The sequence below is a fragment of the Puntigrus tetrazona genome, chromosome 9, assembly GCF_018831695.1.
Source record: "Puntigrus tetrazona isolate hp1 chromosome 9, ASM1883169v1, whole genome shotgun sequence".
NCBI classification, from domain to species: Eukaryota; Metazoa; Chordata; class Actinopteri; order Cypriniformes; family Cyprinidae; genus Puntigrus; species Puntigrus tetrazona.
This window is the reverse complement of record NC_056707.1, coordinates 26064977-26081112: the sequence shown is the minus strand read 5'-3', so window position 1 is coordinate 26081112 and position 16136 is coordinate 26064977. Positions and strand designations below refer to the sequence as shown.

The following is a 16136-nucleotide window of genomic DNA, read 5'->3' as shown; positions in this document are numbered from 1 at the left end:
ATAAAGTGTGGGTGCTATAAACCGTACACGCGCACTACACGGAGCATTTCTTCTTGTTTTTTCAAGTCAGTAGGTTATGTGACTCTTTATACAAAAGGTTAGATGTTCTTTCACGTCCAAGACACTTTCTGAACCATCTTGAATACGCTGGAGAACCTGATCGCCACGTTTTGCGCAAGCCTTTGAAGTTCACGCCATCTCATGATCACGCTGCGATTAAGTAGCTTTCAAATATGTTTGTATTATTGTAATTTTAAAAACAATGCATTGAAGCATTTTTACTGTTGGTCTTAATCTTTGGACTTTTTTTGCATTCCATGTAGATGAACTCAAGTTCACTGAAAAATGAAAGCAGGTCCGTCTTAACTTGATCTCTCGCAGTTAAAGCAGACCGGTTGTGCTGAGAGCCGCAGCTGCTAGACTTAAATAGAGCAGAGTTAGAGGCGCTCACGGAGAGAAGAAGCGCATGCTTAAAACGCACTCCGGTGGAAAGTTGCGCGGAATGCTCTTTCTGGGGAAGTTTTGCCGCCCTTCCTTCACTCCAGACTCAATGATGCATCGGAGGAAGTACGTGTTTAACCTGGAAAATTGCAATCGGACGGAATAAAGCGCAGCTGTCCGCCTAACTCTTACACTGCGACGCAGACAAAGCCGCCCGACGACCCGTGTGAGGACAGCTGGGGATCACGAACGCGCCTGCGGACTCGCGGAGATTGGATGCGCCTTTAAGAAGCGCAGAAGACTATGGTCAGTAGGCTGCTTGTTGTTGTTTTCCTAAGGATCGGTGCGTTTTGCACACAAGGTGTGGACTAAAAAAAAAAGAAAAAGTCGGGTTATTAAAAAAAAAGTTGGGTGTGACGGTTTGAGCGCGATTCGCGCGGTACCCAGAGCAGCTGAGAGCTGTTTTAACGCATCTCTGAGGTGATTTGTGAAACGCGATGTTTTTCGCCTCACCTGCAGGGCTGTAACAAGGTGTGCGTGGCGCTGGTCGGGGCGGTTGTCGTCATCACGCTCATCGTTATTCCCACGGCAATTTACGTAAACAGTGAGTGTCTTCTTCTTCTCACCTGAAATTGTAAATAATTTACAAGAAATCAGTTAAACGCATGTATAGTGTCCGTACCTCAGAATGCAGTGAGCAACGCTTTGTATTCGACTTTTATTTCTTGGCACTAATGATTATTAAGGAAGAGACAGTTAACCTATAGCTCACCTCGGTATCCATTTATTTATTTATTGTAAGATTGATATAATTATTATTAGAGCAACTATGTAGAGATGACAAAAAAATAAATAAAAAATAACGATCGTTTGTTGTTTATGTAATTTGATGTTGATGAGGTTCGATATAATTTTTTAACAACTTAAAACACACACACACACACATATATTAGTTAAAAAAAAGTCGAAAAAGCATTGCGAAACATCGCAGTCTCAAAAGTATAAAAGTTGGTCAGAATGCTAACCGGAAATCAGTTAGCCCTGAAGAGGTAACCATAGCAACAGCCGCTCTATCGATGTCTGAGGAAGGTAAATAAACAAAACGGTCGTTATAGATGTATAGTCGTGTGTATATATACAGTATATATCCGTGTTAATAGCACATTTTGTGGTAAAATATTGTGAAATAAACAAGTGAGTTCGCACTCTATAGCGCCCCCATGTGAACGCCAAAGAAACTGCTGTACTTGTCGTTATCTGCAGTGTATTTTAAGATTGCTATATGTAATGTTAGGCGACAATAATAACAACAACAATAATAATAATAATAAATGATATGAAATAAAATCTATGGAAACTTTAAAACGCACATTTTTATCTGATTTGCTGAAGACTGAAACCTGAACCGTTTTCCTTCAGGAGACGAGTCTGCATTAAAGAGAACTTATTCTTTTAGCGACTTCTACAACGATACCATCAGGTATAAAACATACAGCCTCCACTGGATATCAGGTATGACACCTCAAGGCACTTCACATCCTGCCCGTTTTGGTTCGCGACGACCTCTAAATAACCCTGACACACATTCCCTGCCGTCTTGTTTTCCACCAGACAAAGAATACCTCCACAAAACCAGCGAAGGCCATATTTACTTGCACAATGCTGAAACAAAGGAAAGCTCAATTTACCTGAGCAACTCAACATTTGTAAGTTGCCTCATGAATGACTTATCATGCTTATTCTTCATAATTCCTCACTCGACAGTCTCTTGTATTTCATCGTCTCATTTCATACGTCTGTTATTCACGCTCAACATGCGTGCAAGCTCCGCTCATTTACTGTAAACTGATTTCCAGGCCCAAGTGGAGGCCACGGATTACATATTGTCAGCAGACCAAAAGTTTGTCGCCTTCGAGAGCAATTACTCAAAGGTAACTTCAATGCATTAAAACTAAAAACGAAGTAGTGTCTCGAGCTGATGTTTCTAACACGTTTGAAATGCATCAACAGCAATGGCGACACTCCTTCACTGCCTCCTATCACATGTACAACATGGAGTCTCGGTGAGTAAATTACATCTGTGATACATTTATAACGCGCTGTAATGCATCAATAAAAATACAGGGTTCCCATGTGCACGGAAAGCAGACATCATTCTGAAATTGTGATTTCCAAACCTGGAAATTCCTAAAAAAAAAGTTTTTTGTATTTCTTAAACTCACTCAGAAACTCAGAAATGGTTTACTCTCAGAAAAAAACTATTTTGTAGTAAAAAAGTACTTTATTTACCTCTAACTGGTGCGTATTAGTACCTTAAAGGCACACGTTAATACCCAAAATGTATGTATTAGTACCTAACTGGTACATATACACCACAGCGACAGCTTTTGTACCTTTTATTCTGAGGGTGTCCGCTCTGATTGAGTTTCGTTCTGCTTTGCCGTCTTGTTTAATTGAAGACTTCACAGTTTGAATACATGTGCGAGTCTCACTTTTAATTGTTTTCTGTTGGATTTAGGAAATTTCTCTCCGAGGTTCAGATTCCAGCCGTCACGCAGTTCTTGCTGTGGGCACCGGTAGGAAATAAACTGGTGAGTTACAAATAATAACAATTATTACATTACATTATTGGAAGGCTCAGAAAAAATTCTGAATAAAATTGCGGTTCTGACCATATTTTTTTTGCAGCTTTCTTGTCTGTTATTCGTTTTTTCTTACATTTCATTGTTACTCTTAGTTTTACATCTTTTTATTAACAATACATATTCGTCGTTCGTGTTATTCAACTCATGCATGGCTTATGTTTTATTAGCCTTCTTGTTTATTTTATTTTTAAAAGGACAGTTCTTCTGTTCTATAAATGTGCAAGATTTAATCACGTAGACTTCTTTGATAATCAGCCCTTATTTTGTGTTAACGACCGTGCGTCATTCGCAGGCTTACGTCTGGAATTATAATATTTACCTCAAAAAGAACGCCACTGCTGAGGCCGTACAAGTTACTCACGATGGAAAAGTTAACCAAGTTCTCAATGGGGTTCCAGACTGGGTTTATGAAGGTAACGTCACACAATGCATTCACGCACGCCGACGTTCATTCATACCTAATGTGCCATCTGCTGCTTCTCTTGCTCGACAGAGGAAGTTTTTGCATCCAACGAAGCCATCTGGTGGTCTCCGCAGGGGAAATATCTGGCTTATCTACAAGTCAACGACACTGGAGTTCACAGCATCGAATACTCGTTGTATGGAAATGACCAGTATCCCACCACAGTATTTATCCCCTACCCAAAAGTAAGCAAACCTCCAATGATTTCATTGAGTACATGCAATAAAATGTCAATATTCTAATTTTAAAATTGCAATTTTGATACAATGATTCGTTTCAAATATTGCATGACTGCTATTTGACTCAAGTTATGGTTTTGCTTCTAAACCGTTGCTCTGCTCAAAGGCGGGCTGTGTTATTCCCAGAGCAAGGCTGTTTGTGATCGACGTGGAAAATCCGTCTAGACAAACAGAAGTGGTGGTGCCGAAATCCGTCGGCATAGGGTGTGTCCCTCTTATGTTTCTGGTTTCGCATGTTCACACAAAACCTCACGTCTGAAACGTAAGCATTCACAGCATTCGAGTTGGGAGTAATGTTATTTTATTGCTCTTTTCCCAGCGATCACTATCTGAGAACGGTCACCTGGGTCACAGATGAACGACTGGCTGTTCAGTGGCTTCCACGGCGACAGGACAGCGTCCTCCTGCAGATCTATGACTATGATGGCACTAAATGGAAAGAAACCCTGGTGAGAACCAACAATGACGTGGACTTAGGCAGTGGTTTCTTTCTATTGTTGCAAACTCTGGCACATAAGATCCTTAATGCACTTATCCTAAAAGGGATAGTTCGCCCAAAAATGACTATTTTATCATCATTTACTTGTTCCAAGTAGTTCGGGTTTCTTTTTCTTCTGTTGGTCAGAAAGAAGAATTTTGTTAAGACAGCTGCTGGTAGCCACTGAACTTCCGTAGCGTTAGATCGGGTCTCCAAGCCAAATAATCATGAATGCGTTAATATCCGTTTGTCCAGTAAAAGAGCTGCTGATACCCAAAATGAGTGTTTAACCGTCTGTCAGTCAAGAAGTTGACGGAGAAGAGCCAGAGGGCATAACCGGTTTAGACTAGTCTTAAAAAGTTAGTCACCTAATTTTTTCTCCTTAAGACTGGGGCAAGTTGCATAAACAGCCACTGTGTTAAGACCGTTTCTTAAGAACTAGTTTGACTAACTAGCAGTTGCCAAAGGGTAATCAGTCATACTTTTCCAGTACAAATAAGAACATTCTACCTTTTCATAACTGAATTTAAAAAGTTATGACATGTCTCGAAGAGGAAAAAAAATGAGGTGGCTAACTAAGGTGACTAGTCTAAACAGTTTATGCAACCAGTCCCTGGTCATAACGTTTTAAGTTTTGACATTTTTCTAGAAGTATAGAAATGTATAGAAAATAAAACAGTAAAACTGCTTAAATAATAACATATAATAAAATTAAAAAGTATGTTAAGTTGCTAAAATGCACAAATCATTAATAATGGCACTTAAATGCAATATTAATAGCAACATAAATAGCCTACACACCTTTATGTATGGATACTCTGTAATCCAATAAATACATTTTGTATCTGTTCGAGGACAAGAAGTCCCAAAAGGGAGTCATGCCTTAATAACACACGAATACGCTAAACTTAGTACTACCTCAATCTAACTTCCCTCATCTCTCCCACAAGTCTTTCATTGACAGTCTGTGTCGTCAAGCCCAGTTTCAATGTCTTTTGTTAATAATTCAAACACTTTTCAAGTGCCTCTTCTTAAACATGTCTGTTTCCAAGGGTCTTCCAGTGCTTGAATTTCAAAAAGCCACATTCAAGTACTTCAAGCACCTCGTACAAACCCTGTAATAGAAAAACGCATGTGCCTTTGACTGTCGAGTTTTGCCTACAAAAGAACAAAAAGAAGTGTAATAAAACAGCCCACGGGTAAAACAGACAACATATGCGCTATATCTACCAAGTCTCCAGAAGCCACATACACAAACGTCTTGCATGCATCGTCGGCTCACTAGGTATTATATACAGACATAAAACCACTTCCCCGATGTGACCGCAGTTCTTCAGCTCCATCAGTTTAAATGTGCGATTTTAACCATTTTCTTTTTTTGTAACAGAAATTTGATCAAAAGAGCAAAACTGGATGGGTTGGACGGGTGAGTACATGCAGTAATCAGTCTTTAAATGATCTTAATTGCTGCAAAAGATACCGTTTTGAAACCTCACGTTTCATTTTCTGCGTTCCTCTTACAGTACTTTCCTGCAGCTCCTTTCTTTGCTGCAAATAACATGAGTTTTTACAAAGTTATAAGCAATGACAACGGTTATAAACATCTCCACTATGTAGAAGCCGTAAGTAACATAACGATATTTTGTATTATATATTTGTCTTTTTGTGTCTGTATAGTCAAGCTATAGCTTCAAATCGTACAGCAATGGTTAGTTTCAGAGCTTTTTGGTTTGGTGCGCGACTTTGAACTTAAAAAAGTTTTCGAAATCCCTAAGGATAATATGAATGGGATAAGTAGGCGGTCACTGTTGCGATCTATCGTGCAAACCTCAGATATATCATTGTATTACAGGCTATAATGTGTTATATCCTTTGGCTAATAACCATTAAAAGTCAGACACAAAGAGACAATGTGGTACAAGCTTAGCAAGTTATTGGTCTCTCAACTGTTGTTTTCTTTGTAGGGAAAAGCAACACCCATAACCTCGGGCAAATGGGAAGTGATATACATCTCAAAAGTAACCAAAGATTCCATGTGCGTATGAAAAAGTAGAGCAGTCTTGTTTCTTCTCATGTGCCTTCATTGTCAAACTTTCCGCATCTAAAATCTATTCTTTCCGCAGTTACTACGTGAGTAATGAACACATGGGAAGACCTGGACAGAGAAACCTTTACAAGTAAAAAGACCTTTTTTGCATTAGCTTGTATTAGGATGGCATTTTAAATATTTGGCATTTTTTTAAATAGTAAGTTCTTTTGCAACGGTATCGCAACGCTGCATTGGGAAACAAGAAGAAATTATTCAACAAATGCAGGAAACAGATTTTAATGAGGGTCAAATTCGTTAGTGGTTCTGGAATGTAGTAGATGTATGGACAGAGCGACAAAATATAATATCTGATACATACTTGAGTCACTATAGAGAAATAATTTAGCATTAAATATTACCCTCATCTTGTTTCAAACCTCTAAGCTGTTATTTTTTTAGTGGAAGACAAAAGCAGAATTAAAAACTTTAATGGCATGCAATCATGCCTTTCCAACCTGTCTATACAACAACTGTCTGCCGTCAAAAAAGGAAAATATAATAATAAACAAACTGTGTGTTTGTGTGTGTATATATATATATATACACATACACACACAAACACACACATTATGTCAGCATTATGACAGCACTAATGTATACATGTTTATCCATAAAAACAATACATGTAATACTTAGAAAAAAAAAATGTGTATATATATATATATATATATATATATATATATATATATATATATATGTGTATATGTAAAAATTTTTGGTTTGTTTTTCTGAGCCAAAAATAAATATTATACATTTTTCCTTGATTTACTAAATTTACCCACTAAAATGTCATTTAGTGTCATTAAGATGAATTACTTTCACGCCCAATTGTAATTTTTTTTTTTATGCTATGCATGTTTTCCCAATTTGTCACCAAGAATGTTTTTACTAATTTAAAACACAAAACAATATAATAAGCGTCCTTATTCTTTTATATATTTTAATAAGTCAGAGTAAGCGTGTTAATTTTCAGTCAACAATCAATTTTCAGACATAATAAATCAAAGACTACTCTATAGTTTCTGCATATTTGTGGCACAAACGACAAATCAATCAATCAATAAGTACAAAGTAAAACAAAAAGAATTCACATCCTTACTTGTCACGGTGAAATCTTTTTATAAAAACATACTTCTCTCGTTCTTAGGATTTCTATAAGCAAGAGTGGACATTCTGCCCCCGAGTGCCTGACCTGCTCGCTGTACCAGGACAGGTGTCAGTATAACTCGGCTTACTTCAGCCTGAGCGCCTCTTTCTTCCGTATGGACTGCTACGGTTAGTGAACACACTTTCACGCCTCGTGACAAACACTTGAACGATGCCTCGGCTGATCTGAGGTGACTAAGAGAGGAGAGTGTGTGCTCAATCATAAACACTGATTTTACAGGACCAGGACTTCCGCTGTTTACACTGATGGACAACAGAGGGCCTGCTAAAGGTGAGCTAGCATCTGTTTAATAGATCCACTTTACAACATCAGCTATGTAAATGAAGGAATAGTGCGTAAAGTTCACATTTCATTTACTAGCCAACAAGTTGTTGCCGGGGTTTTTTTTGTATTAGAGATTCAGGTCCTTGAGGACAATAAGAAACTGGAAAATATTCTGACTACTGAGATTCTGATGCCAACCATCAAGCGTGCCACGATGAAGATCGCAGGATACAGTACGTGCAATATTTTTAAGTATTCTTGGCAAACAGGATTAAGGTAGCATGTTTATCTAAAGCCTTTCATGTTGTTTATGTTTCTCCAGACCTCTGGTATCAGATGATGTTTCCACCGGATTTTGACTCCTCTAAAAAGTACCCTCTTTTCATTCAAGTGTGAGTTACTTTTTCTTCTTGAAAGTGGTCTCTTCTGCTCACCGAGGCTGCATTTATATGATCAAAACTACACTATTACTTGGAAAAATTGCAATTGAAAATTATTCATTAAATATATTTTGAAATGTTATTTATTCCCGTGATTCAGTGTCACATAATCCTCCAGAAATCAATAGAAAGAGTTGGGCTGCTTTATATTTTTGTGGAAACCATTATAGAATTTTTTTTTCACAATGTCCAGATGAACAGAAAGTTCAAAAGATCAGCATTTACTTTACAAAAAAAAATAAAAAAATAAATAAATAAATTATACACACACACACAATTTTGTACCAAAACTGTCACTTTTGCAGTCAAATTAATAACACTTACTAAATAAAATATAAATTTCTTAAAAACTGACCCCAAACGTCTGAATGATATTGTATATAATAAATTAAAAAATTAAAAGAGTGTGTGTGTGTATATAAATTAAATATATACACTATATATAAATTAAATATATAAATTATATGTATACGTGTGTGTGTGTGTGTATATATATATATATATATATATATATATATATACACACACACACACACACACACACACACACACACACACACACACACACGTATGTGTATATATGTATGTGTATATATAAAAAAAGTTCTAATATATTGCAGTCTCTCAATTAAAGCTGAATAATTAGCAAAATGCATTTTAAAATCAGTTTAGATGAAGTAGCGACTTTTTTTGTCAACTACAAAAAACCGAAAATAGTCTTCTTTGTTACAAACATCTCTTTCATGACATGAATATATTATATATATTTGTCTCATTGATCCCTTTGACTCTACTCTTCTAAGTGGCTTTGGATAAACGTGTCACTCTCCCGCCACAGATATGGTGGTCCAGCCAGTCAGAACACAGACTATGTGTTTCACCTGGAGTGGGCCACGTACCTGTGCAGCACAGAGAAGGTGATCATCGCCAGCTTCGACGGCAGGGGAAGCGGTTACCAGGGTGACGAGATAATGCACGCCATCTACGGCCGGCTGGGAACGTACGAGGTGGAAGATCAAATCTCGGCCGTGAGGTGAGGCGGAGGAACGATGTGCACACGCTAGCATGATGTAACACTCACAGACGCAAGAGAGAACGAGCCTGTCGCGAAGCATGCGTCAATAAGAGGTGGATAGAGGTCAGACGCTAGCGGAGCTGAATGAAAGCAGAGCAGTCATGAGATCTTTGTGCTGAGTGGCAAACAAAAGCAGTCATTTGGTTTTGGAATATCTTAATAATTGCGTTTCCTGTCAATTTGTGTTTCGTTTCAGAAAGTTCATTGAAATGGGTTTCATTGACAAAGACAGAATTGGCATGTGGGGTTGGGTAAGTGTGGCGCTTTCTGAAAAACAGGTTTTATTAAGTTGGTTTGGTTGAGTTTTTAACTTTTTAAAGACTTTAAACTGTACAAAAATTTTGAATAATTTAGATTTCTTCTATGAAGTCTTCTATGCTCACAAAGCTGCATTAATTTGATACAGTTAATGCAACAAAATAATGAAATAAATAAAATAAAATGGAAAATAACTTTTTGTATTTTAATATGTTTTAAAAATGTCTAAATTTTTTTTTTTACAAAATATTTTTTTAAGTAAAATGCATTTTTTTTAAACTTTCTATTTACTCAAAGAATCCTATGATTTTAAAAATTATAATTAGGAGAACTGTTATTATTATTATTATTATTGTTATTATGATCATTATTATTATTATTGAGCAGCATATTAAAATACATTTTGAAGGATCACGTGACACTAAGTAATGATGCTGAAAATTTTGCTTTCATCACAGGAATAAATTAGATTTTAAAATATGTTTGGGCAGGAAATAGTCATTTTAAAAGTAATAATATTTTACAGTAATACTGTTTTTACTGATTTTTTTTTTCTTTTTTTTTACTGCATCAAATAATTGCAGCCATAGTGACCTGAAGACATAAAAAAAAACTTTTTTACACAAAGTATTTACTTTCTTTAAAGCAAACTTTTTTTTTTTTTTTTTTTTTTAAGTAAGCATCCATTAAAACCATCATTCAAAGTTTTTCTTGATGAACTTCTCTTTTCTAATTAGGGTAAAATAATAATCACTAATAGATCTATGGTGGGCCTGAAAACATCCCACTAATCCTGAACCGTTTGTCTCGCTCACAGTCGTACGGCGGTTATGTGACATCCATGGTCCTGGGATCTGGAAGCGGACTGTTCAAATGTGGAATTGCCGTGGCTCCTGTTGCTAAGTGGGACTATTATGGTATGGATTTCAAAATGTTTTCAGAGTTATGATATAGATTAACCCCACTTTAGCGAACTTAACCCACACACTGCGTTCTTCACAGATGCTGTGTACACTGAGAGATACATGCATCGTCCTGAGGAAAACATTGAAAGTTATAAAGTAAGTTAAGCATTAAAATATGAACGGTTATCAATACGGTGCTTCATATATTTGATTTGCTCGTCTGCAGAATTCAACAGTGACCGACAGGGCTAAAAATTTCAAATCAGTGCAATACATGCTGGTACACGGCACTGCAGACGGTAAGCAATGTAAAATTATAGATATATCGCATTCATAATCTGATAAACTGACTCTAATCCTAGTGTCTCAAGTACTTGCGCAGCATTTAAAGATGTTTTCCTGCCGTTTTGACTTCACTACTCTAGACAACGTCCACTTCCAGCAAGCTGCTCAAATTTCCAAAGCCCTGGTGGAAAGTCAAGTTGATTTTGAAGCAATGGTAAGTATTGATGAATGGTTGAAGGTGTCGGAATAAAAACATTATTAAAAGCTTTTATTTTTTCCTTTTATTATTTTAGTAATGGTTCATCCAAACATTAAAATGTACACACCTCTGGCTATTCAAAATGTTGGTACGTTTGGAGAAATGTAGCATGCCCACAAAGGCTCCACTGCAGCGAATGGGTGCCGTCAGATTGAGTCATGTCATGTGAAGTGAAAAGCTGTGTGTTTATAAGAAACAAATCCATCGTTTAAACTTTTTAAATTTAAACCATTCTTTCCAGCAATAATTTGAGCCTATAATAAGCTCGTCTGAATGCACAGATCAAACGCCATTTACAAAAAAAAATTAAAAAATGCCAGTTCTAAATAAACTTCTTTGGATTTTGATGTGAAAAGACAACCAATTTAATTACAGATTTATGGACTTGTATCCCAGCTGGGACAAGATGTAGCGGATTATTGTGATGTTTTTATGACTCTCAGGCCCCGTTTACTCTACTCTCATACATTTTGCTAGGGCTACACCTACGGTTTACACTAATCCAGCATTTTCAACCCTCGAAAACTGAGACTTGCAGAGCCCCTTTCAGTCTGAAAATGCCGGGGGTTGCATGTCAGTGTAAACGGAGCAAAACTGAGAATTTGGAAAATGACAGCTAGCTGCCCACATTCTCTCAGCGTATCTTTGACGACCGTATCCTTCATGCTTGTAGTTGCATCCATAGATACGCATTAATAGATTCCCCATTCGATCGTTCTGAGCACGCAGACGCATCCGCCATTCAAATAATAGGGAATCTACACACACCTATCTATGGTTGTACGTGCATAAATGGTCGTGTGATGTAGTTATGTAGTGTAGACCGAGACCGTTTTTACTCTAAAATTTAAAAACTTTATTTTAACGGCACCCATTCACTGCAGAGGATCCACTTGTGAGCAAATGATGTAATGCTACATTTCTCCAAATCGGTTCAGACGATGCCCCGAGGGTGAATGCATTTTCCTTTTTGGGCAAACTATTCCTTTTAAGCCCGGTTTAAAACGCCTAAATGTTTTCTCAGTGGTACACAGATAAGGATCACGGACTGTCTGGTAAAGCGCGTTACCACCTCTACACACACTTGAACCATTTCCTGCAGAACTGCTTCGCGGAGAAAAAATAAGCGGACTTATTGATGCATTACGAAGACACGTTCCTTTTACATTGACACAAACACTGTTCATGTTAGTTGGTATTTTAGAACTTGTTGATGGGAACAAACTCTTATGACAGAGTCAATGACATTTATTATACGTTTTATATATATATATATATATATATATATATATATATTTTTTTTTTTTTATGTGAAATTTGTACTAGCTGTTCTTTTTCTTATCAAATTGCTGTAATGATTAATTCACAAATGTGACCTGATATGAATGTAGTTTGTATCACAGACGTCCGACATGTTTTATAATGTTACATTTACAAAATTGATTGTGGAATCCATAGAGTTCTATGCAGGTGTGTTTATGCACTGACTTCAACGTTTGTTCTGAGCATGTCTGTATGAAAACTGATCAACTCAAACATGGTTTGAATGCCTTGGTCTTTTGACTCATTCTTTATATATCCTGAAAAATATTTCTGTATGCAAAACAATTCTATGTCTACATTTCCATTTTATATCATACATATAAGTTTGGACACATTGGACTGAATTTTGATACTTCTATCTCTGTGTCTTGACTATTTTATTTTTACTTATTTGTCTGGTAGTGTATGAATATAACCGTATATTTTATAGTATATGAACAGTGCCCCCTGCTGGTTGAACTATTGAATTGTATTCCAAAGGAAATTTGTCTTTTCTTTTTAACAGTCCCAAGAGGACAGATAAATGTCATTAAAATAAAATGAATTTGACATCACCGATGTTATAGGTATATAGCCTAAAACCCGCATTAATGAATCAGTCTAACAAAAATTAAGAAATATTAACATATCATATGAAATAATGTACAGTCTGTCAATCACAACAGCATAATCAGGACTATTAAGTAGCATGAAATTAAGTATTATACAAGCTCTTAATGTTCCTGAATAGAAAACAGCTATCCCACAATGACCACTCAGTTAGGAAACCTAACTTTCCAACGCGGCACAACCTTAAACTACTTTAATGCACCACCGGTTAAGCTTTAAAACAGCTCAAGCTGCTAGTTTAGAAGGGTTGGTCGAGCTGCTTTTGCTAGTTATAAAGGATGTCCAAGTTAGACAAGGAAATAAAATGCCATGAATATGTTACTGTTACTAGTTCTATTGAGAATCCTCAGGGAAGTTCCCTGATATAATTTATAGAATTTAGAAAGTCAAAAATTAATGACATGCAGTAGAAAAGCTGCAGCTGAAAAGCATAACTTACAAACGTTTACATATTTATAAATAAAGAATAGCCCAGAAAATAAATAATAAATTATATATATATTATATATATATATAAAAATTATGAATTTTGAAAGACTGAAATGGTGTTTTCTTATAAGACATACAATAAAAAAAAAAAAAAAATATATATATATATATATATATATATATATATATATATATATATATATGTATATGTGTGTGTGTACAAAAAACAATTATTGGAGTATGTCTTATAAGAAAACACCATTTCAGTCTTTCGAAATTCACAATTTTCACAATACAGTGCGTGTCATGTTACTTCTTCGAAATTATTTATGAATTTACTAGCACTTTCAGAGTGAAAATTGCTTGAAAGTAAACTGTAAATTTTACAAATTTTTTCAGCGTATTGCAGGAGGAGTTTATTGATGGAAAAAAAGACACGACAAGAAAGCTCTGCAGAGCGCACACATCACTGCCTGGAAATCTGACTGAATGCGTCTCATCCTGTGCAATTATTTGCTCTCCCTCGTAACAGGACAGAATCGTGTTTGACTTTTCCCTTAAGTGACTTTTTGACTCGTTTGACCATCTCCCCATCTCTCTTTTTAAACAGGTTCACAGTGCAAATACATTGATGCATTGAAACTAATGGATTGAAACTAACAAGTGTGCGTCTGTGTACGTGTGTGTGTGTGTGTGTGTGTGTGTGTGTGTGTGTGGATCACGCCACCTGGGCATCACTATATAAGACTCAGAACATCAGGCTGGGACCGTGAAATCGCTCTGGGAGCCAGGAAGGAGAAACCAGTGAGGCAACATCAAAATCTTTTGACTTTATTTCTCCGTGAGGACCCGACGCAACCCAGGTGAGCCGGACAGCTTTTTGTCACTTTGCTGTATATATTTTTTTTGAGGTCGAACGCATTAATGGGTTACTGAGCAGCTGTACGGTCTGATCCTCAGGTAAGATGATGACAAAGATCTACGCCTTCATTGGACTTTTACTTCTTATTCTGATCCAGAGCAGCCTGCAGATGCCCATACAAGAAAACATGGAAGATAACTCCAGGTCAGAGTAACTACGTTCACAAATAACTCATTTTAAATGGTCTAGGCAGACGGGATTTTTATTGCAGCAATGCAATAAAACACAACTGACCTCAAAAAGGAACTGTATGTTACTTAAAGAGAATTATTTTATGACAATTAAATCTTCTATAATATTTCTAATTTTGCTGCACGTCACTAATACATTCAATGAAATGCTTTTTTTGAAATATGTTGATGCACATTTCAGACACATTGATTATTTTTGGCATGTTTGATACCGACTTCCAGCCTTATGTCCGAGGACGCACTATTTAATGACCCAAGAGAAGCAAACAACATGAAGAGACATTCAGAAGGCACATTCTCAAACGATTACAGCAAATACCTGGAGACCAGGAGAGCACAAGACTTCGTTCAGTGGTTAATGAACTCCAAGAGAAGCGGGTAAGTTTCAGTTATAAAAATCTATAAAAGTATATTTAAAAATAAAAATAAAAAAAAATAAAAAATTACTACATCTGACATTTTATAGAAGATTATTCAATTTTATTATAATTTAATTATAATTTTACATGGTACTCACTAGTTGGACATTTATTTAAATTATAGCAACTGCCCACATGACATGACTACAGCATATGAACGGCTAATTTATGTTTTATTTTTTATGTTTTTGATCTTTTGAAATCTAGTGAAATACTATTAGACTAATTAGAATTTTATATAACTGTTTTCTATTTAAATAGAAATAGTAAAAAAAAAAATTACTTTGTTTTTAACAATTCTCCCCAAAAAATGCATGCAAGTCAAACTGCAGATGAGTTATTTGATAAAAGAAAAAGAAAAATAGCAATAAAAACATGATAGCATAATAAAAAAATATGAAAAAATATTTGAAAATTAAAAAAAAAAAAAAAAAAAAAGTTTTACATTTTTTTATTATTTTATATATAATTTATAAAATTATTTATTCTAGTCTTCAATGTCGCATGATCCTTTAAAAATCATTTTAATATGCCGATTTGTTGCTCAAGAAACATTATTATTAATGTTAAAAATAGTTGTACTGCTCCATATTTTTGTGGAAAACCTTAGATGAACATCATTTATTTAAATGATAAACCTTTATTGTCAATTTCTTGAATAAAAATTCACCTTTCTTTCCTTTGAACCGTACTGTATACGTTTTGATGTCCTTTCTAAATCTGACAGGAAGAATATCGCCCTTTCCATAAACAATACCGCTGTTTTTCTCCAGAGTCCCCACGCGACGGCACGCAGACGGCACATTCACCAGCGACGTCAGCTCTTACCTGCAGGACCAGGCGGCAAAAGAGTTTGTGTCCTGGCTCAAAACGGGGAGAGGACGACGGGAATGAGGACTGGCGGCGACCAGATAAAAACTAGCCTGCTCGACTCTGTTTTATAACGCCTAGTGCTGTCAGTTTCTCCGAATCATGCAAATAAATCTTTCTTCAAATGAAGCGCTTGGTGTTTTTTGGTGTCTTGAGCAACGTTTGAGGATAAACATGGTTAAAAGAAAACTACAGTGATTCCAACTATTGGCGTAGTAATCCAAAATATGAGACATGAGAAAACTTAAAAACGCATTTAAGCTAATAATGTGTGATGCATTCAAAGTGATGCATTCATCAATCGCACGATAAACTTATGCGGCTACGGTGTTGCATAAACAATGCAGAAAAGCATTGGTTTAAC

At 36.0% G+C, this 16136-nt stretch overlaps 2 protein-coding genes across 2 annotated transcripts; both read left to right on the top strand.

Moving 5' to 3' along the window:
- Nucleotides 1-325: 325 nt before the first annotated feature.
- LOC122351282 (fibroblast activation protein, alpha) lies at nucleotides 326-12875 on the top strand. The gene is made up of 26 exons (XM_043248248.1): nucleotides 326-747; nucleotides 961-1045; nucleotides 1861-1953; nucleotides 2053-2147; nucleotides 2298-2372; nucleotides 2452-2504; nucleotides 2960-3032; nucleotides 3379-3499; nucleotides 3580-3734; nucleotides 3895-3992; nucleotides 4108-4237; nucleotides 5654-5692; nucleotides 5790-5888; nucleotides 6231-6301; nucleotides 6390-6443; nucleotides 7503-7630; nucleotides 7743-7793; nucleotides 7919-8020; nucleotides 8110-8179; nucleotides 9066-9260; nucleotides 9499-9553; nucleotides 10378-10477; nucleotides 10563-10621; nucleotides 10692-10764; nucleotides 10891-10964; nucleotides 12034-12875. Exons 1-26 carry the CDS (start codon nucleotides 745-747, stop codon nucleotides 12133-12135), a joined length of 2253 nt encoding a protein of 750 aa, XP_043104183.1. The 5' UTR covers nucleotides 326-744; the 3' UTR covers nucleotides 12136-12875.
- Nucleotides 12876-14099: 1224 nt separating this feature from the next.
- gcgb (glucagon b) lies at nucleotides 14100-15901 on the top strand. Its single transcript, XM_043249390.1, has 4 exons — nucleotides 14100-14233; nucleotides 14331-14436; nucleotides 14706-14861; nucleotides 15676-15901. The coding sequence occupies exons 2-4, from the start codon at nucleotides 14336-14338 to the stop codon at nucleotides 15794-15796; spliced, it is 378 nt and encodes a 125-aa protein (XP_043105325.1). The 5' UTR covers nucleotides 14100-14233; nucleotides 14331-14335; the 3' UTR covers nucleotides 15797-15901.
- The last annotated feature ends 235 nt before the right edge of the window (nucleotides 15902-16136 follow it).